This window comes from Cucurbita moschata, unplaced genomic scaffold, assembly GCF_002738365.1.
Source record: "Cucurbita moschata cultivar Rifu unplaced genomic scaffold, Cmos_1.0 Cmo_Scf00003, whole genome shotgun sequence".
Taxonomy (NCBI): domain Eukaryota; kingdom Viridiplantae; phylum Streptophyta; class Magnoliopsida; order Cucurbitales; family Cucurbitaceae; genus Cucurbita; species Cucurbita moschata.
This window is the reverse complement of record NW_019268519.1, coordinates 408,789-433,737: the sequence shown is the minus strand read 5'-3', so window position 1 is coordinate 433,737 and position 24,949 is coordinate 408,789. Positions and strand designations below refer to the sequence as shown.

Here is a 24,949-nt window from a genome sequence, read left to right as displayed (position 1 = left end):
TGGGTTTAATTAATGGCGACTGAACGTCTGAGTCTGACATCGCCACTTGGTTGGCGGTCGTAGTTCATCTCTTACTCATCTCTATTGCGATTCGTGGGTGGCTCCGTGTCCTGAAGCTACAGCTGAGAGAGCCAGAGCTTTGAGCCTTCCACTCACCTCTACCTGTTCAGCTCAGTCGTGAAAATCTCATAATCCTTTCTCGTTTTTGCTTGTGACCTCGTTGTTCTGTTCTGCCTGCGAAACTGAAGCAGTTGCTATGACTGTAGACAATATCTTGTCCCACGCTTCTCTTGAATGGAAGTTCTCTCAGGTCTTCGGCGAACGAGTTGCCGGAGAGGATATTCAGGATGGTGAGCCCTTCACTTCCTTTCTTTTTATTATGTGTATTCTATGTACAAAATTCTGGTTGGAACACTGGAAAATTCTCACTGAACCTGTTGCTTTGTATAATCTATCCGTCGCTCTACGTATGATGATTGATTCTTGAAGTAAGAATTATCCATATATCACTTTGTAAATGAATCAGAATTATCCGTATATCACTCTGTAAATGAATCTGCATTCCACAATAACTTGAGAATTGTATTTAAGTGGCTCCAAAGCAAGTTAATGTTGACAACACTCGAATTTGCCTCTGTTGTAGTTGATATCATATCTGCAATTGGATTCGATAAGAGTGGTGATAACCTTGCCATTGGCGATCGAGGTGGTCGTGTTATTATATTTGAAAGAAACGACAGGAAGGATGTAAGGATTTCTAACACATTTAAATTGGTATTTGTATTCTCGTTGGATAAAATTGGGTTATGATTTTCTTCCCTCCAATTATTTGGTTCTTAGACTTCGAAAAATATCCATACTCGGAATAAGTTGGAGCAGTTGAATCTTACTCCTGCATCTCATCCTGAATACCAATACAAGACTGAATTTCAGAGTCATGAGCCTGAGGTATGCTTCAATCAATAATTTCAGCCTCCGGTAGTGTCGCCGATCGTGTCTTCATATTAATGTTCTTTCTGCAGTTTGATTACTTGAAGAGTTTGGAAATTGAAGAGAAGATTAATAAAGTAAAGTGGTGCGTATCACCCAATGGATCTCGCTTCATCCTTTCAACAAATGACAAAACTATTAAACTATGGAAGGTAATTGGAGGACATCTTTATCTTTTAATATCAAGGATTAATATATTTTCAAATGAATCCAGAGATTTTATTTTTTTGTTTAGTTTACAAGTTAGCCATTAAACTTGCTTTTATTGAACAAACAAAGATTTCTTCTTTTAAAAATCTACTACGGTTGACAATACTATGACTCGTTGGCCGATTATTTTTCTCATTTTCCTTTTTTTGAGGTCAGGTTAAGGAGCACAAGGCGAAAACCATTAAAGAGATGAACCATGATCAATATGTGAGTTCAGAAAATGCACTTTTGGCAGAGATGAGTTTCTCTAGCGAACAAGGAAAATTCTCTCTTTCCAGTGGCTGCCATCGGGATCTTTCAGAGAATACGGCGATGAATAAGGTAGCGTCTAAAGACATTAATGACATGGTGGGTAACTAGTTGGATAATAAAATTAGTTTTATCTTGTTCATTGGACTATAAACTTTAATGTCATGTACAATGCAAGTTGTGGCTGCTTTGCCATGTAGATTCCTGATCTAGACGATACTTCTTGGAGAAGATGCCGAAAGGTGTATGGTCATGCTCATGATTTTAATATTAACTCCATTTCTAACAATAGGTAAGGCAATATCTTTCTGGCCATTTAATTCTGTTTTCTTTATTAATCAGCATTCGTTGTCGCATTTGAGTGCGAGACTTAACTCTTTGAATGCAAAATGACACTGAGTTAAGTGGTTAACTTGTTGGCAGTGATGGCGAGACGTTTATTTCTGCTGATGACTTGCGAATAAACTTATGGAACCTCGAGATTAGTAATCAGTGTTTCAATATCATTGACATGAAGCCTTCAAACATGGAAGATCTTACGGGTATTACCGCTGTTTATCAACTTTCTGCGATATGACTGCCTCTTTCGAATTGTATGATGGCAATTGGGAATTTTCTTTGTTCGTTAGAAACTGAAATTTTATTGAAAAAATGAATGAATACAAGAACAAGAACAAGAACAAGATCATGATTACAAATTGAGGAATGTCTTTTTGTCACTGCAGTTTGAATATATTGCAGATAGTTTTCATTTGCTATGCCAATTTCTGAAGTCAAATATGTGATTATGACTTATGTTTTAATGTTTATCAAGAGATCATAACGTCGGCTGAATTCCATCCTCTGCACTGTAATCTTCTTGCGTACAGTAGCTCAAGGGGCTTTATTCGTTTAGTGGATATGCGCCAGTCTGCATTATGTGATCATAGTGCAATTCTGTGAGTTCATCTCGTTTCTACAATCCCTTGTAAGGATATAGGGAAATCCTCAATCAAATTCCAGTCCACCAGACTTGCTATTTGATAATATTGAAGATATCATGCTGTTATTTGACATATGCTGGTTTGGTCTTGCAGATTACGAGCCGAAGAATTGAGTCGACCAAAATCATTTTTTACGGAGATCATTTCTTCCATTTCGGATATAAAATTTTCAAGTGATGGGCGGTTCATCATTAGTCGGGATTACATGAATTTAAAGGTTCAGTGATGGAATATTTTATTGTGGATTTGTTATTCTTATTCTTATCAGTAACTAGAATCAAACCTTGAATGTCTGCTTGCTTTTTCTATCACTTGGTTTTTGGATCTACTCACTGTTAATTACTTTTATTCTCGAGTCGCAAAAATGTTGGCTTTATAATTTCACAGTAGCTGAGGACATGAACCTTTTCCGTAATGGGATACCTGTTGAGGATTGTTGGGAGAGTGTCCCACATTGTCTAATTGGATTGATGCCTTTTGAGGAAACCAAAAGTAAAGCCATGAGAGCTTATGCTCAAAGTGGACAATATCATGTCATTTTGGAGAGTCGTGATTCCTAATAATATTAACCCTTGATTGTCGTTGTCGAGAAACACAAGTGCTTATCTTTTGTCTGTCATAGTTGAAAATTCATCGGTAAAAGGATGTGTGCATGAGCAAGATGGGTAATTAAACAAAATTGTTAATATGTGTTTCAATCACGAGTTCATTTATACCTTGTCTCTTATTTTAGCTTTGGGATATCCATAAGGGTTCTTCTCCAGTCGCAGTTTTCAAGGTTCATGAGCACCTGCGACCTAGGGTGAGTTCAAATGTTGATTGTTGCTATGCTAAAAAAGTTGTTGCTAACATCCTCAGCTCAAAGCTGACTATTGATTATCTCTTCTTCAGTTGTGTGAGCTGTATGATAACGATTCCATATTTGATAGATTTGAATGTTGCCTAAGTGCAGACGGACTTCACTTTGCAACTGGATCTTATAGGTCTGACCTCTGATCTTTACTGAAATTCTGTATCGTTAGATAAATTCGCGTTACTTTTGACTGGACTGCTCCATGTGTCAATTGCTGCTTTACTGACTTGTTCACGAGTTTAGTGACATTCTTTATCTCTTTTTCTCTCAGCAACCAATTACGGATGTTCTCTTATGGCTATGGAAGTGCGGAAGGGATCACTACTGAAGCGGGGAAAACTCCCGATAGGTAAGTTCCTGTTTTATTTTCTACGGTATTCATGGTTTTCTGAACTGAATGTAATCCTTTTGAATCCTGTGGTTTCAACATGGTCGAATAAGATCCTGAAATTGCTTGTTTTTTCTATGGAACTGAAAATTTGCATCTTGTTGAGTTACCATGGCTGATGCTTGGGAGACTGCCTCTAAGGGAGGTTCTTGAACTAGCTTCGTGTGAACTGTCTGCTTGGGAGAATGCCTCTGGCCAATCTTCAAGCCAAACATCTTCTCCAATAACTTCCAATCATTATTTATGACGGAAATTCACAATGTGAATGGAAATGAGTGGATACTATAAAATTTTCTTAGACTTTGAACGCTATATGAGAGTGGATATTCAAACTTATGACTTTTGAATAAATGATATTTGCCTTTTATCGGTTGAGATATAAAATAGTATAAATTTTATTGTAGTGGAGTGAAGGACCAAATTTTACATTCTAACTTTCAGTATATTTTTTGGATTCAAGACAAACTATGTAGGACAATTGGCCACTCCCCTAGTAAGCCTTGCTTGTATTTGCGCTCATCTTCTATCCTACATTTTTAAATTAAAATTCAGGAAGCCAAATCTCCAAACCGCTAGGCGGGCTAGACGACGATCATCCTTAAGCAATTTGACACGTGATTTTTTTCGGCACGGTTAGTTAGTTCCTCCTCCTTTCCGCTCTCTTTACTTTACACTTGATATTCTCTCTCAAATACTCTGGAAAATCTTGTATTTCACAGGCAATGAACATTCAAGCTCGGGAAGTAATGAAGCTTCTGTTGACCTGAACTCCAAGTTACTACATTTGGCGTGGCATCCAACAGAAAATTTAATCGCCTGTGCTACTGGAAGTGGCCTGTTCATGTATTATGCATAATGCCCTGTAACATTTGTAGTTGAAAAGTATCCTTAAGCACAAGTCATTCTTTCTTTTAAAAGTATGAACGCAGGAATAACAGCTTAGGATGTAATTTCCGGCTAGGAAGTGAATTCATGTGTATATACATAATAACTAAGGATTATTTTGTATTTGCCTCTTTTTGAAGGAAATGGAGGCAAAGATTGTTCCCTTGTTATTGATTATGTAGTCGCAGGATATTATAAGTTGAGCAAAGAAATTCTTTTTCGGTCAAGATGAGCTTGACATAAACCATGATGATTTCCAAGATCTTTGAGTAAGATCCTCTTTTTGGCTACTGTAAAAAAGATATATTGATACCAGCAAGGTTTCAGAATGCTTCTCTAATTCATTTCCTCTGCCGTTCAAACAAGTGAGGGAAATAAAGAGATGTCGTACATACAAGGCTAAAAGAAGTGGAGTGGAGAAAAGGAAAAGGAAAAAAAAAAAAACAATTATGTGAAGGGTCCGTCCCAACATGTAACTTGTGAGCACAAATTGAACTGTTCATATCAGAATAGCCTACAAAATAAACAAGTCCGGGCAACTCTATCCAACTTCAAACAGTTTCTCCTGCACCGTCAAATATGGCTCCTACTACCCTGCCCAATGCAATTCCACACCATCAGCTGTTTATAGCTTTAGAAGACATTTCTCAAGTAATATCCAAAAAAACGAACACGAAAAGTAGTATTTCTCAAGTACCTGATGATCCATAGAAGATCAAGCTGCTACGTATAAACCAGGGTGGTACGGATCAAATATAGAAAATGTAATTGGAATCTCCAGATTATGCTAAATATGAAGATATCTAATCAAACTGGTCCTCCACCTTCCTGCTTGTAAAAGTTCCCACCATCTCTTCTGGATTGGCCTTGGCCCCTCTCTATGTACCTTGATCCTGAATGCTGAGTGGTATTATCCTTGGGTCTATCCATGTTTGGTTTTCCATTGTGTGGCCCAACTGGCTGGTACTCGTACTGCAAATTTTGTCTTTGCCTGTCCCTATTAGCAGGTGGAAAATTCTGCTGCTGCTTATGATATTGAAACAAATTCATTTCCCGACGAGACTCCGACCCTCTTCCAAATCGGTTATTGATCTCATTACCTTTATGGTAAAATGAAGGCAACTGTTGCTGGCGTCTCACATCTGAATTTGCTGGAGCAACCTCTTCATTATGGATTGGACCTTGGGTTGGGGAGTATGGACGGTCTTTACGGGAAGAAATTTTCTTATCTCCCCCGAACCCATGATGCCCAACACTTGCTCCCTCTTCATGATTTTGGGTCACACCATCACTCGTCTTTGTGCCATGTGAAGATAGACTAGATCCCGTTTTATTAGTTTGCGCAGCATCAGCATCAACATTTTGATCACCTCTCGCCTTGCTACCTTGATGATTGTGGGGTTGAACCATCCGTGATTTGGGTTGCCAATGAGATGTTGAACGTTCCCCGACACCCCGACTTTCTTTAGCAGCAGCTGATGCATCCTTTTGATCCACTTCAGGCATCGAAGATTCAGAGGAAATTTTTTCGTGGTCTCCACTTTTAAGTTTCCTTTCATTTAGATCATAATTGTTCCCAATACCCTTGTGACCCTTAAATTGGGATCGTTTTCCCCTGCCAGTCACTCCCCGGTCTCTTCCAAGGACTGCAGTGACAGGTGGGGTAGAGGCGGAGTAGTTGGGATCATTCCACCCTTCAGGTGGATCCCACTCATCAATCTGACTCACGAACTCACTGGTGGAGTTTCCAGCAGGCTTCTCAGGTACTTGATACTCACTTGATTTTTTAACATAACTACCAGCATTTGAAGCATAAGATGATTGATCTTGTAAACCCTGACCATATTCGGTTGCTCCTCCCCGTTGCCGCCATGAGGCGTGTGCCTTGCTTTGTTTATGGTGCCTACCATCCCCATTTCTGTGGTCTGTGGAAAATCCCATACCTGAAGCAGCAACACTGGATCGAGTATTATCAGAGCTTTGAGAACTCGAATCTGCCTTATTATCATCTGGTGCCTGGTTCATGGGCGAAAAATCTTGATGGAAGGTTCCTTGCTGTGCCATTTCTTTGGCTACTGGCTTCGGTACGTATATCTCCCTTTCAGCTCTCTTATTTTTTGGTATATTCTGCACTTGGTTATCAATCTTTACAGATGAAGCAACAGCCTCAGCTTCATTCTTCTGAACAGCTTCAATGGAAACTTCACATTTGTTGAGAGATCGCACTGGGGCCCAGACAACAGAATCACCGCCGTGGATTTTTTCTCCTGGTTTATTTTGTGCATTTCTCGGCATCCTGCGAGAATGCTGAGACTTCCACTGACCATTACCTTTGCCATGTGTCTCTACAACTGACAACAGAGGTTGCTGCAAATTGAACTGATTATCATCTCTATTAATGGGCAGTTGTGGATCTGAAGGTGGATTCATTACTGATTGAGAAGCCGTTTGTTTATCATATTCCGTTGTAGGAGTTGCTTCTTTTGAAACTTGGGGTAATGATGTAGATATTGAGGCCTCTTCCACTTTGTGCTTGTTCTTCCCACTCTTGTTATGTTTCTTTCTTGTAGGTGTCGAAGATTCAGCAACAGGATCTGTAGTGACATTGCTCGACTCCTCTACAACTGAATGAATGTCAGCAACAACGGTCTGACTTTTCGATTCCTTAACTAAATGGGGAAGCTTTTCAGTCTTGTCAGATGGAGTATTTGGTTTCTGTTTATTTCCTGTACGCTTGTGCTTCAAGGATGCACCGCCCCCATTTACCCCAGAGACGTTCTTATTTTGAGCTGCATCCTGCTCAATAGGTCTTGATTCAATAGGTGCCACAACCTTTTCCTTATTGCCACTACTTTGATTCTTCGATGATGTATTTTCTGATACAATGGGAGAATTCTTGTTAGTGCCCATAGTTGACTCACTATTGTTAGCAACCACGTGCAGATCAGAAACTGTGTTATGCTCTCCAGATATCATATCAATCGTTCTTGGGTTACCAACATTTCGAGGTTCTTCTATCTTATTTCTAATGGCATCATTAGATGCATTTTCAGACCACTGAGTTGGCCCTTCCCCTGCTACTGTACGCCTGTTCAACTCTTCAAGTTTTGCCAAGGCCCTGGCCTTCTGTTTTCTAGTCCTTTCCTCCTCTTCCTCCTGCAGTTGTTTGGTGCGTTGCTTTGCTAGCTCTCTCATCTTTGTACGCTGATCAAAACAAAACAGAACAATATTTTTTTTTAAAAAAAAAAGAGAAGTACACCAAAGAACTAGCAACCACATAAATTAAACATGTACCTGAGCTTGACTATCTTTTGAATCACCTACGGATGGGGCAGGTACATCTCCATGGCTATCAGAAGGAAATGACTCCGGCTTATCAATAGCCCCTAAAGCGCTGTGGTCTCTCGCAAGAACAGAACTTTCCTGGGGAGTAGCTATCATGCCTGGGGAGTCCAATATGGGTCTTTTATGCCACCCTTCAACCTCTTGCGTATTGACTTTTCCTCGACCATGGTGATCATTTCTCCCTTGCATTCCACGGTTAGACCTCCTGCATATTTGAAGAAATATTACATATTCTCAACATCTTCAACAATTTTAATCAAGCAGGACTTGAACAAACCTGTGAACGGGTGCTCCACTGTATAATTTAACGTTCCTATCACCAGTGGACAAGCTCAATTCACAGGAGGCAGGGTCTATGACTTCATTAAAATCCCTATTTTGAGGAAGAACAGTACTCACACCAGCTTCATGGGCAACAAAATGATCAGAGTGCTTATCTTTAGATTGAAGCTCATTTGACTCCTCCCTGCTGGAAATAGGTGCATCATCATGTCGCACATCAGAAGCCCGGGCTTTGGCATTTAGTCCCTCTATCTTCTGAATCAGACTTGAATCTTTTGTGGCAGGAGCCAGTGATTTCGAAACTTCAGAGAAACCAGAAGCAGCAGCATCTGATTTTTCTAGTAAACCATCACCAGTCCTCATGCTTCCACAGGACTTCCCTTCAATATTTTCAGAAGATTGAGCTTTATGGCTGGCAGAAGCCTGAGCAAATGGTTCCACCCCAAATGTTCTTTTCCTCACATCAACTTCCTTTTTATGATCCCAGTCATTCTCCCATGGAGACGCCCTCTGTTGGTCAGCCTTCTCAAGAATCAACTGATTAGTAGTTGTTGGGTTTACCCTATTTTCTTCTTCTTCGTTCTTACCATTCAAGTTTCCCTGCTGCATCAGAACCTTGTATGGTCCTTGATTATCACAAGGAAGATCAGATTCTACTTGTTCTGGAACCAAAGCCTTTCCACTAGAACCATGTCCACTGGATAAGCCATGGGAACTTGCAGGCTCAGAGGCACTTTTGCCCTGGCCCAAGTGCCTGTTGTAAACAGCAGGACCAGCAGGCCCAGAAGGCCCAGCAGGCATTCCCATAAATGGAGCATCTCTATCATTCGAATTACAGTAGCCCATGGGAGGACGGTAATACCCCTCATAGGTAACTGGACCTGGGTAAAATCCAGGCCTAATTGACACACCTGGGTGAATAAAACCATCGTGCATAGGAGGTCTGTATATATCTCCAGTATTAGGATGGGGGCCCCTGGGTCCAGTTCCATGAGGAGCGTGGGGATTTGGAAGGCCACCAGGGGGAATCTGAGGATAATACAGAAATGGATCCATAGGGAAATTACCAGGAGCAACTGGAGTTCTATACGGCGGACCTCCTTGTGGAGGACCTCTATACCATACACCACCTTGAGGATTGTTTACTGGAGATCCATGCCAGCCATCATAACGTGGGGGAGGAATATTTGCACCAGGGTAAGGTTGGGGATGCCCCACCCATTTCTCTGCATTTGGCCTAGATCCCTCATCGTTGTGTGGAAGATTATCACTTCTCAAGGTATAAACACTTGCAGTTACATTTTCAGGATCATCTGAAATTTAAAATAAAAGGATAGAATTTACGGATGGAATTGGCAGGAGGCAAACAACACAGCAACATCCTGATTAGAAGAAAAAAAGAAAATACCACATACCCATTGCCGAAGTTCCAGTCATCTCTTTCATTGTTGCTCCTCCATTGGACATATTATCTGTGAAAAGGAAAATTTATGTCATTTTACATAGGAAATGGAATGTGATTCTTTAGTTTAGGCCCCATTTGATAATTATTTGGTTTTTGGTTATTGGTTTTTAACAATTAAGCCTATAAATACTTCTATCACGTATGGGTTTCCTTGTTTTGTTATCTAGTTTTCAAAATCCAAGCCAAGTTTTGAAGCTAAACAAATAGCTTTCAAAAACTTGTTTTTGGCATAGGGCTCATAATAAATGTTATATGAAGAAAGATAAAACCTATGGTAGAGAGTGCTCACGTACAATTTCCACCAAACCAAAAATAAAAAACCAAATGACTATCAAAATGGCATTGACAAATCAATAAAGTAATAACAAAAAGAAAAGAAAAAAGCATTATTTGTTTAAATGACGAGAACAAGACAGAAACTGATCTTGACTAGTAAGGTGTCTTGGAAAATTTAAAATCCATCAGTTTGCTCACCGAAAATCTCACAGAAAGATGATATGACAAAAACCTGAATTGTAAGCAGAAAATCTCGGCTAAAGAACAATTTTCTTTTACAAGAAATGAAACAGTTAAAATCATAATAATACAAACTATAATAGAATACATATCATGAACTTCTACCCAACAGGTGATATGATATTTAAACAATCATTGACACATGCATGACGTAACTTAAAAACAACACCAGGCTTGATTAACTAAAGATATTAGTGAAAAACATCAAACTTTACGCAACAGATACTTCAAGCTCTCTAAATTCATTAAGGATTTTTCAAACTGATATAAAACAAACAAGTTAAGCAACGTGTGAAACAAATTAAGAAGCACCCCTTTAATAATTAAACTAAACGAGCTAGAATTAATATAACATGATCCAAACCAGATTGAGCACCAAACATGAAACAAGTTCACAAATACAAAATATAGTCCTTTAATGGTAAAAGAGATTTGAGTTCAAGAAACCCATAAACATGAACCTTGTGACTCGGCACCCTTTCCTACACATTCTTTTTCTGAACCCAGCGTAGGAAAATCTCCAGATGTCAAAGAAAACCCATCACTCTTACATGGCATTGTTCCCTACATGCATAAAAATTTATGGATGAGACCATTTCAGACCAAAGTGGAATAAGGGAAGTCACTGAAGAAGGGAAGGCAGTTGACAGTAACTTGCTCCCAAGTATTGACAACATTGGATATGGTCTAACATCTAAACCACCTGTCTAAAACAGTTCACTAAACCCCAACCCAACTCATCTTCAGGTAGCATATATCTACGCTATTAGCATAAAAATAAATAAATTAGCATCAAGTAGAGAGAGGAAGTAAAATAAATCCATTTCCACTGAATAAAGACTCGGAAAAAGCATATGATCATGTGAAGGGAAGTTCTTGGACAAAATTCTCAGGGGAAAAGGTTTCAATTCTTAAAACGGAGAACTTGGTAGGAAATTGTCCACTGCCAACTATTCAATTTCTCACCAATTCACTCGCTAGTTTTAACAAATAAAATGATGTATAAATAACCATAATAGCAATAATTTCAATGATATCGAGTTTTGCACAATATTAAGTTTGATCAATCCATGAATTAATTGTTGAATAACTTTGCCAAAAATCACAAATTTCAACAGAAATTAAGCTCTAATAGTGATTTTTCTAAAAGTTTGTATTGTACATATGCTTTATAATTCATTGAATACATGAAGATACACTTTTTAATGATATTTTGAACAAAAACTTATTAGAGGATAAAAATTGCAACAATTAAGTTTAAGATTATGATGACAAAATTTGTCTAAGTTTGAGATGCAATTCAATAAATTGAAAGTTTGAAGTAGAAACTGATACAGCTTGACACATTAAGGGGGTATGAATTGATTTTTCCCTAAATTTTGCTTTATTTTATTTTTCTAGATTTAATGTGAGGATGGGTTGTAGAGTCCAACTTCCAGAGTATTCTTGCTTCAAATTGGCACTCTGGTCACAATTTCTCCACCTTTATTCCTTAGCCCTCCACACAGTTATCCACCCCCCTTCCCGCTATTACTCAAGGAATCAACCTCTCTTTTGGTCAAAGTGATCAAAATGCATGGACTTAGTAAGATTTTCACACGTAATTCCCTTCCCCCAACTTCTTCTATCTTGCCAGACAAGTCTCAAAGATGGTTTGGTTTATTTCATGGCTTGGCATTCCTCGTGAGGGATAACACCTTAGAACTTCATTCAAGGAGCCTTTGCTATTGTTCTTGGCCCTAGTGGTGTGTCTTGTGTAAATTAGCTGCTAAAAATTTGAACTGCTTTTGGTGGCTTAGTTAGACTCTTTTTTATATATGAAACCAAGAAAATTGTATGAATAGCCAAAAAAAGTAATATCCTAAAAGCCTAAGGGAGATATGGAGCAACAAAGAAATGGAGGACCTTTTGGTATTTAGAATAGGTTGTGTTGTGGGAGAAGATGTGAGAATCGGCACAATTTAACATCTCTCATAGGGTCAATCCTATTCAAAAACAAATTGTAAGTATCCTTTATTCTTAATTACCGGCAGATGAAGCTAATTTCAGTAAGAACATGTTTTTGTCCTTCTTTGTTGTTTAGGCCTCTGCTTTTTGTAGATTTTCATTGTCCTATCATTTATCTTAATCAAAGTTGAGGTTTTATTTTCATATTTTAGGAAAAAAGGTTACATAATTGGTAAAGCAAACATAATTGAAAAAAAAATAACACAATTAAGATAAATATACAGGTTGCAAGCACAATACCACTTTCTCTGTAGTCACAGCAGAATTCCAAGCCACTGGATTTTCAGAAGTCTCTGCAAATCGTGACAATTGTGAACTACTAGACTTAGTTTCTGCACTCTGAGGGCGTAAGGATGCGAGTGATGCATGATTTAATGTCACAGGCCCAGAGGCAGATGATGGTCTAGAACTTGGGCCCCACGCATTACCATGAGGTTCATGGGACCTGTCACTACCAGCAGTTGATGGACGAGTGCCACCACCAGCAGATGAAGGGCGACCACAGATATGGCTTGGTGAACTAGAAGCACTTTCTGTATTTGGAGAAACTGATGAGGAACCCCATGCATTTGTTGCAGATGAAGTTGATTTATTGCCCCAACTGAGTGTACCCCTGTCAAATTTGGGGGAAATAGACACAATTCAATCCAACAAACAATCAACCAGGAAACACATAAAAAGGTTTGTGATAGAATTACTTAGCCAAAAGATACATTTTTTTTTAATAACATCTGAAAGAGACAGAAATAGAGAGTAATAACCAAATAAATAACTGCATACTCACTTGGGTACAATTTCCACATTTGGGTCCAAACCATGATTTTCTAACCTGAAAAAGAGGGAAAGGACATGATTTCAAAGAGAAAGCAGCATAATAGGTTAAATAGGAATATTCATATCTAATAGCAATGAGTCAATGACAACACTGAGATAACAAATGAAAACAATGATAGTTGATCAACAAAGCAAATACCTTTGACTCGGTAAGTTTATAGGTTTTGGAACTGCAACCTTTCCTAAAACAGTCATCCCACCTCGTCTGGTTGATGTCCACCTGCCAAATATGGAAAGAATAAGATGTTTGAAGGATTCGCTTTAGGCTACATCAGATTATTATATATTAACAATAGAAGATACACACATGTTTAAAAACCCAATACCAATTCCACAAACATTTCTAGAACAAATTCTGCTACATCAATAATTTTCCTTCAAAAAGAGCAATCCAAGAACAAACACTTCCACTTCGCTCATGCCTTCAGTGGAGTATTCTTTTTCTTCCTAAATAAGCCGGCAAAGATTGTCATTTACTTCTTCATTGCTAGTTCTCATCTTTTTGTGGAGTAAACTTTTTCATTTATTTCAGTGTTTATCTGACTTGCCAATAAATAAAAGGTATAGCGAACTTTTTCATTTACTAAGATCGTGCCTATTCTAATAGAATAGTTGGCTACAAAAAAAAAAAAAGAAAAAAAAGACACAAGGATTTAAACATAGGTTTTTTCAGACACCATTAACACACTAAATAACATGAAGAGTTCCTTGATCAAACCACTTTTTCCTTTCTTGCTAGAGATAGGTTATAATTCCTAGGTGGTAGGCTTACACTATTCTTTAAGAGAGTCAAAGTATTGTCAGGGATGTAGCGATGTTGAAGGGGATGGATCAAGGGTTTTATGCCTCTGTTTGAGCTCTTCACAACAACAAAATTTGTGAAACCCCCTATTTATTTCTTTTGGCTGGCTGGAAAACCTTCCTGTAGCTCCCCTAGCATTGACAGGGTTCTACCCCTAGCCATCCCTTCCCTCGACAGTATCCAACATATATGTGTGCATGTATAACATTTCAAGGAGCCTTGCAAGTCTCTTATTTTGTTAATGAATAGGTTGAATCCAATCTCTCACTGTAAGTCATCCAGTGTAAAAGAAAATCTCAAGAATTGTGGAAAGGGGAAAAACGTTTGGTTCTGTAATTACATATTATTCAAGGCATTTATATAAGTTCCAGCAAACAATGTCAGCGGCTAATTCAAGTGATTTCCAGAAGACCTTCATCCATCATCTGTGCTTAAAGCAGTTTCTCGCCCACGCAGAATCTAATTACTAAATGCATGTGATGGTCGCACATCAGATCAAAAATAATGAATGAAAACAAAAAATTCACGAGTCCAAATTAATTAAATACCAACATTGCAAGTAGCAGTAATACAGCAGAAAAGTAACGAATTACCTCCGTTCTCCAGTCAACATACTTGACGTCATGATTGAACAGTTGCAGAAAGGTCATTCAACCAAAATTAATACAACCTGAGGAAAAATTCCATCAATACATTTACTAGTAATCATGAACATCAACTATAGGAAATGTGAAGGAAATTTACATGCATATTTTTATCATCCAGATTCACCAATAAAACCTTACAAAATTGTTGAGATCAATAAGCTAGTCAAAATAAACACAATAACAAAGTTCCAATCAGATTTTGAACCACCTTAAGATGGAAAGCCATCATGGGTCAATAGTCCTTTTTAGGATCCACTATACGCAACATAATTAAATTAGTAATCAGTGCGGTCGAATTACACATTCAGGAAACCAATCCTTTCATCTTGGTCGTAACCTTTAAATATACACTGAAGTCTCAAACACTATCCGAATTGAATTAACATTTCCAAACTAATTAATCAGTTTCTGCTCAATTGAATTTGGGCATCCAAGATCGATGCATAGGAGATTCAGCTTACAGGACTTTCCCTCACTAAACATATCTTCTATTCGATTCACAGCAACAGAAAAACAACTGAAAATTATCTGCTGCATTCTACCGGCTCAAGCCGTGCAACATCGTTGTTAACTCTCTCTCTCTCTCTCTCTCTCTCTCTGTCTCACACACACACACACACACTCACACAATGGGTGCGATCAAAATGAAAAACAGGGCAACCGACCTATTTTTCACAATCAAGCATTTGCTCTAAGCTCTATATTGACCAAAATCTTATTCCCCAAATCACAAAAATAGGGAAGATTCTCTTTGCATCAAATTTATGTTCCTTGTTGCAAAAGACGATCTAAAACTTCAACGTTCGATTCCCAGAGAAATCAATCAGTCCAACCCACTGCTCTATTGACCACGGTTCAAAACCTCTCACTGTCCCGATTCAAATATGCTCTATAAACCGACGAAGTCATGCCGCAATGGAAAAAAAGAATGTAATTACGGCTTCGACGGAGAGAAATTCAACAGATAGATATGTAAGTTAAAACATAGTATTGTAAACTAGACTAGTCCGGCTCCGACCCTTTAAATAACTTATGTAAACCCCTAGTGCCGCAGGTACTTTGCTAACTAATTAAACGTGATTAGAAGTCAGGAAAAGAAAAATAGCCGAACATACAAGGAGCGAATTTCCGTTATCATCCATACTTCACCCGTTTTTCTTTTCCAACTAGTTTTCCCTTTTCCCAAAAAAATCAAACGCGCGAAAATTGCTAGACGATTCGATGTTGAAATTAGCGGAGAACGACTTACCTGAGATTAAACAGGCTTCAAATGCTCCGTACAAAACCTAGAGAAGAAATGGGGCGGAAGTAGCTGGTCGATATTTCAGAAAAACAAAGGGATTATGGAAACGGGGAAGACAAGAAGCAAACGGAACCTCAGAATCGGTCGGAGATCACGATGGGGGGTTCCGGCAAGGAGATCTAGGCAAATGAAAAGCGCGAACTCGAGAGTGACGGACCGATCGGAGCAAAAATATATGGAATGACGGGGGGAAAGGGTAGACAGCAGAGGAGGAGTCCGAGAATGGACGACGAGTTGTTTTTGTTTTTGCCTTTGCCCGTGATAAATTGATAATATAGATATTAATAATTCGTATAATTTATCTTTGTCAATTCATAAGATGTTAGAGTCTGCAAAAATAAATAAATAAATAAATTAATTAAATTAAATACCCTCCTATTTTGTTGATTCGCTCTAAAATTAATTTTAATATAATTTCTAAATTAAAATATGATTTTTATCATTCCTTATATTTTATTTCGTATATAGTCTAGATTTAATTGGTATACTTCCAATAAATTTACAAATTAAATTTTTTATTCAGTTTTATTATTAACTTTTTCAAAATAAATTTTAGCCTCCTCATCGTGTATTTTAACAAATTCGATACCAATAATAATTTTAACAATAACTATATTTATAGAAAATATAAAATTAAAAATAATTATAAAATACGATACTAAAAATTGTATTTTACGGATGATGAATGGTTTAAAAATTACTCCAATCGTTTTCTTTTTTCTTTTTCTTTTATATTATTTCATAAAGCTAATTTTACTGTAAGATTCCTTATTTATTTCTTTTAATTGTGTGGCCATAGTTTAAATTTACAACGTTTTCAACATTCTTTCAATTTATTCTTTTTTTCTTTTTGTTTAATCAAGTACTCGTGAGATTCCATACATGCACAACCTAACTTTAGAATGCTAGAATACACTAGAAAGAATTATAATAGTTATTTACCTAACTAATACTTAAATAAATAAATAAACTTTTTTTTCAAAAAAAAAAAAAAAAGGTAGTGTAGCTCTTACCTCGAAAGTTAATATAAATTTACTTCTTAAGTGGCCAAACGTGGCATAGACAAGAATTTCTTACATCGGAAGTGTGTTTATACACCTTTCAATTAGGATTTTTTAATTCCCTTAGACTTAGTGTAAAAGATGATCAACTTGGTATTGGATCGAAATCGAACAAGTCAAGGAGGCAATTAGCTCAAAGCCTCACAGGTGGCCGACCATGGATTTCGACTTTGACCCAAGTCTCCTTACTTGGTGGACTAGTTCTAGTTTAATTGGTTAAAACATTATATCTAGATTTAGAAACTCAACGGAATGAGCAAAATCCATTACTTTACAACTTGGAAGTACGCAAACTCAACACGTAAGCTTACTATAGACATGGCTTTGAGTATTCAAACCGACACTTCTAATCATAATCCAAAAATCATCACACCATCCCGTGATTGCATACAGCTCAAGTAGGAACTAATAGAGCAGAAACTATTCAACCTCCTAATCTACGACTTACGGTCACGCTTTATGAAGATTCAAGTAGAAAATCGTTGGATTAAAGATTCACATTTTTACTCTTTAAGAATTGTACGCGAACATTGTTTAGGCTTCATTCAAAAGCAAGCACAGGTGGAAGCTGGAGAGTATAGTTTCATAATGGTGTTTGCTTACTCAAGTGGCTATCACTTCAGGATTATAGCTTTTGGGTTCTATTACTAGCTGAATGCCTTGCAGAGGAAAGCCAAATAATATCTTTACAGAACACACGAGAAGGATGGAGGGAGAAAGCAAATGAGAATCCTTTCTTTATGCAAAATAACATGCTTATAACATTATAGAAGTTAAGTACATGTACTGACAATTTAACATGGTACAAAATTTAAAAATCATGTGTTAAAACTTCTTTGAGGTGGAATCACTTACCTCCACACGCCAAGTTTGAACCCGTACTCAAAAATCTCGGAATCCCTCATCGTGTATCCAATCAGAACGTACAAGTTGAGGGGAGAAAAGTTGAATTCTACCCCTTTTCATTTGTATGAAATATTATTGAAGAAACCGCAAGCAGTGAACCTGGATATGCAGAATTCCTGTTATCAATCAAGAAGCTCCATTCCTCCAACTTAGGTACCAATTCACATTTCTGTTTTTTAGTCAGGTTTCTGAAAATCATGAAGAAATGATATTGAACACAGAAACTTATGTGTTGCATGGGCTTATGCTAACACTGACCTTCATCTCTGGAGAAAAGTAGCCCCAACAACTAGCAAAGTGAATATCAAATGTTCTTGAAATAATCTTCTTCTTTTTTCCCCAAAAATAAGAACAGATGGAATTTTATAATATTCCAAGTTTTTTGTCTTAATTCTACCTAATTTGGACCTGTTTGTCGAGAGTGCCAAAATTCCTCAGTCTTTAAAGATGGCAGGCAGTGTATCTTCAGTAAAGTATTCCTTTCTGATTGTATCTATGGAACAAAATCTCGCCTTCAAAAGAGAAAACATACAAAAAAAATTACAAATACTCGAGCAAATTTAGGAGGCAGGGAAGGGCTTAGACACAGCAACAATTCCAAAAAGCCCAAAAATATTTAAGTGACCAAGTTCTTATGTGAATCAAGTCGTCAAAAAGATACTAAAATGGTGGAACATCTTCAGGATGTATGGGGTTGCTGACCAAAATGAGTGAAATTGAAAATGCAAGATTACTTCATTGATAATCAGAAAAAGAAAAGATAACTCCATACATGGATGCAAGTGAAGGAATCCACGATTTGAATTGGCAGTGAGATTAGCCAATCCACTTTGTGTCAAATATATTCATCAATCTAGATTAATGGTCTATAACTAAGGACGCATGAATTTTCAGTTAAAAAGCTACGCGTACCAGAGATGCATAGGATTTTAATAATGGCTTAGTAAGTTGCCATAGTGGTCTGAACACAGATGGAGCTTCCACAAAGAGGACTTGACCAAGTCGTTTCGGATAGTAGAAGTAGAAGACATCAAACTGCCAGGGAAAAGAGCATAAATAGATCAGAAAGAATAATTGACAAATGACAAAGGAGCCATCAAAAGGCAAGAATCTCTTGACCCCACCCAAACCCCTAACCCACCACAGACCTGAAACATAGCGACTGTAGAGCCCTCGGGAGAGCAAAGAAAAGGAGTAAGGAGGAAAGGGAATTCCATTTTTTTAGGCTAAGAATAAGTTATACTAGAAATGACTGAGATCTATAATTGACATAGACAACTATTTTAGAAATGACTGCTTCCTCATGAAGTGAGCAAAAAGCTTGTGATGCTAAAGAAACGTAAAATTTGTACAGATCATATATTTCTGCTAGTGTCAAGTGGTTAAGATATGAATCTCATCATAAACTTGCCAATATGTATCGATCGTGATAAATCTCAACTTGTAAAATTACCAAAAACGTCAAGAACCTAAGATCTGCATTCTCAGTACTAAAACCTCGCAGATCAATTATTCCAAGGATGTCTTCTTTTCCAGTTGGAAGCTTGCTCAGTGCCTTCTCTACATAGAACACACAGAGTTTCTCATCCTCAAGAGGGTCATGGACCTGCAGTCAAGTTGTTAGTAAAGTCAACATTACTGTTAAGAGAGTAATTCAAATGAGATTAGAGGAAGGACAGACGCCAAATGCACGTCATAAGGTCAAACTTTACCATTCATGGAGGAGTAGGTGCATCGTCAATTCAAGGACAGTTACAAGTTATAACGAGCTTTCAGTTTTACAATGACAGAGGATAAATCTTCAATTGCAAGGAAGACAATTGTACCGCAAATGGCAGTAGGTTTGTCATCAATTCATCAATAGTTATACGTTACTAAGCACAAGCTTTCAAGTTGCAATGACGGAGTAAATTTTCAATTATAGAGGAAGACAATTGTACTACAAGTGACCTATGGATAACGATGGAATTGGGTAACTAAGGGAAAGAAAATTTGTCAAATATCAATGGGTGACCATGAAACTTACTGCAGGTAAATGCTTGGCAGCCACAACTATGAGTACTGGCCTGCCATTGACATCAAGAAACTCATGGACGAATGCTTTCCCAGTTTCAGCCATTCCTTTAACTGAATCTTCAGACAGTTCATCTACGCCAAATTCCTGACGCCAGTTCTATTTGAGACAGAAGGGGGAAAGTTAAATGTATAAAATTATGTAATGAACACTATCAGTTCCCACATTAACTTGAGTTTCAATATAAACCATGTAAATATTTGCAACACCACATGAACAAGAGACATGCTGTTTTGAAAAAAAAAAAAGGGAGTTCAAGTGTTTACAATTGCTTTCGTTAATTTTGCAACCGCATCATCAACGGAAAACTTTCGATCCTTCAGAAACCAGAGTATCATCTTTTCATCGTCTCTTCCATTCCGACCAAGAGGAAGACTACTATATTCTCTTTCGAGTTTCTCCTTCACTTCCAAGACGAGCTGCAACACTTGAAATCAAGAACCATAAGCTATACAGTTCATCATCATATAAATATATACATATGAAGCCACTCAATCTTCAGATAACTACCCGTCAAAATGTGCAAAAACCTTGTATAGGATAATGGCTGCATATTGTTCGATTGACAGAAATTAAACACGCTTCTACTCTTCCGAGACAAATTTCATCAAATTATAGACATAAACATAAATAAGTTCTTAGACCTACTTCGAACTCAAACATCGCATTCTCGTGAAAAATAACTCTCTCTCGGCAGCCGATAACACCTTACGGGAACTAGAATTAGTTGGTAGACAATGGAGTGGAAGCTTAGTACCTTGCGCGAATCATATGAGTCGGAGACGCAGTTCTCAACTGCGCATCTGCGAAATTGAGTAGCCCTGGCTGGAATTGGATAACTGGCGGGAAGAAACGGATGGCGTAGAGTGAGGCTGAGACGTGCCGCCATTTTTCAACCAGAAGAGAAGATTTAGTGTTGACAAAGAAGCAGGAAAGTAAAAGTAACGATGAGATCGCAGGCTTATATTGAACTCTTGGGAGATTCATCAACAATTAATTAGATGTTTGGTTCTATGTTTTATTTTTAATTCTCTAAACACATTATTAATTAAAATTCACATATCAGATTACAAAAAATTTGGTTAACTTTATATATTCCATAGTCTAGTCTCTTGTTTATAAAATATGTGTTACATCGATATATTATTTTTATCATTAAAATGTCCCTCGCTCGAGTATACATTTTTTAACCACGACCAAAAAAAAAGTATGGTACTAATGTGCTGTTTTTTTTTTTTTTTTTTTTTTTTTTTGTAACATTAATGTATTGTATGCGTTGCAGGTGAGAGGTAATTTTAATTTTATGTACGAATTTTAATTTTGTGTAAAATAAAGCTAAATAAGCTTCTGACCACCTATGTACCATAATTTTTTTTGTCGCTGCCAAAATCGGTCTATAATAATCGAGTCCACAATATCGGCCCATAACTCAAATATTAATGGGCCCGAATCAGTTTTTATATTTAACTTTCATTTTGTTTTCTAAAAGCATTTGATTTTCCAATTTAATTAGATTAAGCTTTAAAATTACCATTTAATTAAATAAAACATTTCATTTAAAATAAAAATAAAAACACCTTTACCACAAGTATTAGGTTAAAAAAATATTTTGAAACCTGATATTGATGAAAAAAGTTTTTTTCAAAATTTTTTTTTTTTGAAAGCAGCTAAGGGTGAAGTTTATCTGTCTAATCTATATGGAATTTCGTTTATATGATTACATTGAATTAGCCAAAACAGGAGTTTATAGCCTTTATTTGACAAACTAGCTAATCGTCTCGGGCAGAAACCTCCGGCCTTATTGCAATCCATATCCTCCATATCATGAAACCGTTCCTGTACCTTGGGAAGGGGTGATTCTTTGGATTTCACCTCTTCTTCGACTCGACCTTTTTCTAACTAATTAGATAATCTATTCCTCCTTTCTATTGTTCTCTCGGACATCTAGTTAGTGGTCTATTCTTTACTAGTTCCCCCTTTAAATGATTTTTTATTTTTTATTTTTAAGTTTAAAAGAATAATTTTTAAAAGGTATTTTTGAGACCTATGTTTTTTTTTTAAAAAAAAATTTAATTTAGCATATTTGAAAAATATAGATATGAAAATATATACTAAAATAAAATATTCCAACTGAATAAATAAACTCAATTGAGAAATTTATTATATAGTTACCATAAAAGGCAGAATTTGAGTGGGATGAGTTGATTAATTGGAAAATGTGTGTATGGTCGGGAGGAGAAAGAAATTTGTGGTGCTTTCAGATAAAAAAAAGGAAAAACAAAGTGTACTGCAACCAACTGTATCACAGAGGAACCAGTTCTTGCAGGTGAAATAATAGAACATTAGAAAAAGATTCAGGCCATGTTTGTCTCGTCCATTACATCCATCTTCGAATGCCCATTTCTTCTTCGCTCCCCAGCCATCTGGGTCCGCCATTAACGAAGCTAAGAAGCTTTTCTTGAAGAAAATGGGGTGTTGGGTTAAGAAATTCATGTGCGTTTTTGTTTCTGAGGAGAATGGTTCGTTCTGTTTTGTAAGGACGTGCAGAGAATTGGAAGCAAATAAGGAAGAAGCCGAGTGTTTAGAAGCTCTGTAAACCTTTTCTTTTCTTCTTTGCTCTAATACGACAACCCCAATACGTACAAACACGTGTTCCTCTACCAAAACGACACTTCAAAACATTCCTCTCGATGTTATTAGCGGCTTTTGTTGCTCTGTTTCTCATAGTTTCGACCTCCTCTGTTCTGCTGGCACCGTCCATTGCGGCGGAGGATTTCAGACCCACCGCCGCAGAGTTCCAGAAATTGAGCGGAGTTGAAGCTCACTTGAAGAACATCAATAAACCCTCCGTCAAGATAATTCAGGCATGGTTTCATTTCTTTTTCCTCTGTTTCTTTTGGTTTCTCAAGGGTTTTTTTTGTTCATTTTCAGAGCCCAGATGGAGATTTAATCGATTGTGTTCTTTCTCATCTTCAACCTGCTTTTGATCATTATAAACTCAAACAGCAACTGCCACTGGTAACTTGAATTTACTGTAAACAAAATGGAACATACACATTAGAATCAGAGAGAAACACAAATTACATTTCAATTTTCAGGATCCCCCAGATAGGCCAAAAGGTTACAACTCCTCAGCCGATTCACTTGCAGCGAGCTTCCAGCTATGGCGGCAGAGTGGTGAATCATGCCCTGAAGGAACTATTCCTATTAGAAGAACTACAGAACAAGACATTTTAAGAGCAAGCTCTGTCCAAAGATTTGGGAAAAAGCCATTAAAATCTGTGAGAAGGGACTCATCAGGCAGTGGCCATGAGGTTCATATTTTCCTCTTGTTCTTCTTTAATTTTCAGATGATTTTACTTTCAATATGTTTCAGCATGCTGTTGTGTTTGTTAATGGAGAGCAATACTATGGAGCAAAAGCAAACATAAATGTCTGGGCACCCCATGTGAGCGATGAGTATGAGTTCAGCTTGTCTCAAATCTGGGTTATTTCTGGATCATTCAACAATGATCTAAACACCATTGAAGCTGGTTGGCAGGCATGTTTTTCTCTAACTCCTTTGCATTTTGTTCTTTTCATTTTCATCTGTTCATGTTGAGAAAAAATGACTTATTCAGGTTAGCCCTGAGTTATATGGAGATAATTATCCTAGATTCTTCACTTACTGGACGGTGAGTTTTATTTTACTGTGTTTTGAAGTATTCTTCAACAAGTTTCTGGCTTCTTTCTGACCTTGTTTCTGTGTGTCACTTGTGGTTTTTCAGACAGATGCATACCGAGAAACAGGCTGCTACAACTTGCTGTGCTCTGGTTTTGTCCAAACTAATAACAAGATTGCCATTGGAGCTGCAATATCTCCAAGATCTTATTACAATGGCAGACAATTTGATATGGGTTTAATGATTTGGAAGGTGAGTGTTCTTCAATATCCAATGAAATCCAACCCAAAAAAGGACAAAATATGGTATGTAGAAAGAGAGAGAGATCCGTCGCTGAATGAATAGAACACCTAGTTTTCACCTTTGCTTCAACAAAAAGTAACCCTTTTTAACCTTAATCATTCATAAGCAACAATTTCTCCCTTGCCATTGATACGACTCTATTTCTTTCTATACCCTTGTCATGATTTGATTACCATCCTGGAGAGAGAAACGAAACATTTTTTATAATGGTGTAAAAATTTCTTTAGTAGATGTATTTTAAAACCGTGAAGCTGATAATAAACCAAAACGAATAATATGTACTAGAGGTGTACTTAGACTATTACAAATGATATCAAAGCTACACACATCAGTTGGAGAGAAAAACGAAACATTCCTTGTAAAGATGTGAAAACTTCTCTCTAATAGACATGTTTTAAAACGGTGAGATTGACAACGATGCATAACAAGATTTACTAACAATAGAGACAGATGCTTGGGGATCCCCTATTTGCTTTTATGCAGTCAAAAGATTCAATTATTTTCAAGATTTTGTTTGTCAAGTAATCATTTTAGGCTCCATATCAAGAGGCTAATGGCATGTCTACTTTATCATTTGCGCACATCTCGACTAATTTCATAAAAGACCTGCAACTTCGAAGATATCGAAGTTTATGAACTATCACTTATCAAGTCTCGTTCTCGGGTTTTGACCGATGGATTCTCGATGCAGGATCCAAGGCACGGAAACTGGTGGCTGGAGTTTGGGCAGGGTGTGTTAGTAGGGTACTGGCCAGCATATTTGTTCAGTCACTTGGGAAGCCATGCCAGCATGATCCAATTTGGAGGAGAAGTAGTAAACACAAGATCAACAGGGTTCCACACATCAACACAGATGGGAAGTGGGCATTTTGCAGAAGAAGGATATGGAAAAGCTTCTTATTTCAGAAATCTGCAAATAATTGATTGGGACAACAGTTTGCTTCCGGTCTCGAACCTTCGTCTCTTGGCTGATCATCCAAATTGCTATGATATTAGACAAGGCAAAAACAAGCTTTGGGGCACTTATTTTTACTATGGAGGTCCCGGTAGAAATGTACACTGTCCATGATGCATACAATATATAAGACAAATCTTACAATCAAGAGGAGCATAAAAGCTTAACTCCGCCTTAACAAGTAGGCTAAAGACACACCACCACGACAATTAAATAGGTCGACAACGAC

General features: G+C 37.3%; 4 protein-coding genes across 8 annotated transcripts; 2 read left to right on the top strand and 2 right to left on the bottom strand.

Annotated features, from left to right (window-relative positions):
- The first annotated feature begins 20 nt into the window (after positions 1 to 20).
- Positions 21 to 4,728, top strand: LOC111435256 (serine/threonine protein phosphatase 2A 55 kDa regulatory subunit B beta isoform-like). 3 transcript variants are annotated; one of them, XM_023072691.1, is made up of 14 exons: positions 22 to 350; positions 644 to 747; positions 841 to 948; positions 1,023 to 1,142; positions 1,357 to 1,521; positions 1,650 to 1,741; positions 1,873 to 1,991; positions 2,264 to 2,387; positions 2,526 to 2,649; positions 3,166 to 3,234; positions 3,324 to 3,415; positions 3,557 to 3,634; positions 4,226 to 4,305; positions 4,393 to 4,728. In XM_023072691.1, exons 1-14 carry the CDS (start codon positions 257 to 259, stop codon positions 4,527 to 4,529), a joined length of 1,506 nt encoding a protein of 501 aa, XP_022928459.1. In that variant the 5' UTR covers positions 22 to 256; the 3' UTR covers positions 4,530 to 4,728. The 3 variants fall into 3 exon arrangements, with proteins under 3 accessions (XP_022928468.1, XP_022928459.1, XP_022928450.1); XM_023072682.1 differs by having other exon boundaries at positions 1,357 to 1,548; XM_023072700.1 differs by lacking the exons at positions 4,226 to 4,305; positions 4,393 to 4,728 and adding an exon at positions 3,727 to 4,076 and having other exon boundaries at positions 21 to 350; positions 1,357 to 1,548.
- Positions 4,729 to 4,877: 149 nt separating this feature from the next.
- On the bottom strand, positions 4,878 to 16,011 carry LOC111435241 (protein MODIFIER OF SNC1 1-like). The gene is made up of 11 exons (XM_023072662.1): positions 15,706 to 16,011; positions 14,403 to 14,478; positions 13,147 to 13,227; positions 12,958 to 13,002; positions 12,414 to 12,786; positions 10,628 to 10,730; positions 9,601 to 9,657; positions 8,181 to 9,498; positions 7,853 to 8,108; positions 5,256 to 7,762; positions 4,878 to 5,152 (listed from the first exon to the last, which is right to left on the bottom strand). The coding sequence occupies exons 2-10, from the start codon at positions 14,432 to 14,434 to the stop codon at positions 5,366 to 5,368; spliced, it is 4,662 nt and encodes a 1,553-aa protein (XP_022928430.1). The 5' UTR covers positions 14,435 to 14,478; positions 15,706 to 16,011; the 3' UTR covers positions 4,878 to 5,152; positions 5,256 to 5,365.
- A 1,516-nt stretch (positions 16,012 to 17,527) lies between these two features.
- On the bottom strand, positions 17,528 to 20,791 carry LOC111432195 (CRAL-TRIO domain-containing protein C3H8.02-like). Of its 3 annotated transcripts, none has more exons than XM_023069059.1 (7): positions 20,558 to 20,791; positions 20,067 to 20,219; positions 19,753 to 19,899; positions 19,180 to 19,332; positions 18,639 to 18,761; positions 18,124 to 18,238; positions 17,528 to 17,825 (listed from the first exon to the last, which is right to left on the bottom strand). In XM_023069059.1, the coding sequence occupies exons 1-6, from the start codon at positions 20,687 to 20,689 to the stop codon at positions 18,161 to 18,163; spliced, it is 786 nt and encodes a 261-aa protein (XP_022924827.1). In that variant the 5' UTR covers positions 20,690 to 20,791; the 3' UTR covers positions 17,528 to 17,825; positions 18,124 to 18,160. The 3 variants fall into 3 exon arrangements, with proteins under 3 accessions (XP_022924827.1, XP_022924837.1, XP_022924818.1); XM_023069069.1 differs by having other exon boundaries at positions 18,135 to 18,238; XM_023069050.1 differs by having other exon boundaries at positions 17,528 to 18,238.
- Positions 20,792 to 22,027: 1,236 nt separating this feature from the next.
- Positions 22,028 to 24,888, top strand: LOC111432858. The gene is made up of 7 exons (XM_023069760.1): positions 22,028 to 22,664; positions 22,732 to 22,818; positions 22,899 to 23,114; positions 23,177 to 23,341; positions 23,421 to 23,474; positions 23,568 to 23,714; positions 24,457 to 24,888. Exons 1-7 carry the CDS (start codon positions 22,491 to 22,493, stop codon positions 24,832 to 24,834), a joined length of 1,221 nt encoding a protein of 406 aa, XP_022925528.1. The 5' UTR covers positions 22,028 to 22,490; the 3' UTR covers positions 24,835 to 24,888.
- The last annotated feature ends 61 nt before the right edge of the window (positions 24,889 to 24,949 follow it).

Coding starts and splice junctions, on each gene's coding strand:
- LOC111435256 (XM_023072682.1), top strand. CDS start 257: ATGACTGTAGACAATATCTTGTCCCACGCTTCTCTTGAATGGAAGTTC. Junction 351..643: donor CGGAGAGGATATTCAGGATG/GTGAGCCCTTCA, acceptor CCTCTGTTGTAG/TTGATATCATATCTGCAATT. Junction 4,306..4,392: donor ACGTGATTTTTTTCGGCACG/GTTAGTTAGTTC, acceptor TGTATTTCACAG/GCAATGAACATTCAAGCTCG.
- LOC111432195 (XM_023069050.1), bottom strand. CDS start 20,689: ATGGCGGCACGTCTCAGCCTCACTCTACGCCATCCGTTTCTTCCCGCC. Junction 19,900..20,066: donor CAAAATTAACGAAAGCAATT/GTAAACACTTGA, acceptor TGTCTCAAATAG/AACTGGCGTCAGGAATTTGG. Junction 19,333..19,752: donor CTGCCAAGCATTTACCTGCA/GTAAGTTTCATG, acceptor ACTTGACTGCAG/GTCCATGACCCTCTTGAGGA.
- LOC111435241 (XM_023072662.1), bottom strand. CDS start 14,434: ATGACGTCAAGTATGTTGACTGGAGAACGGAG. Junction 12,787..12,957: donor AATGTGGAAATTGTACCCAA/GTGAGTATGCAG, acceptor CAAATTTGACAG/GGGTACACTCAGTTGGGGCA. Junction 10,731..12,413: donor CTGTGACTACAGAGAAAGTG/GTATTGTGCTTG, acceptor TTATGCATGTAG/GGAACAATGCCATGTAAGAG.
- LOC111432858 (XM_023069760.1), top strand. CDS start 22,491: ATGTTATTAGCGGCTTTTGTTGCTCTGTTTCTCATAGTTTCGACCTCC. Junction 22,819..22,898: donor TCAAACAGCAACTGCCACTG/GTAACTTGAATT, acceptor TTCAATTTTCAG/GATCCCCCAGATAGGCCAAA. Junction 23,342..23,420: donor CCATTGAAGCTGGTTGGCAG/GCATGTTTTTCT, acceptor TGACTTATTCAG/GTTAGCCCTGAGTTATATGG.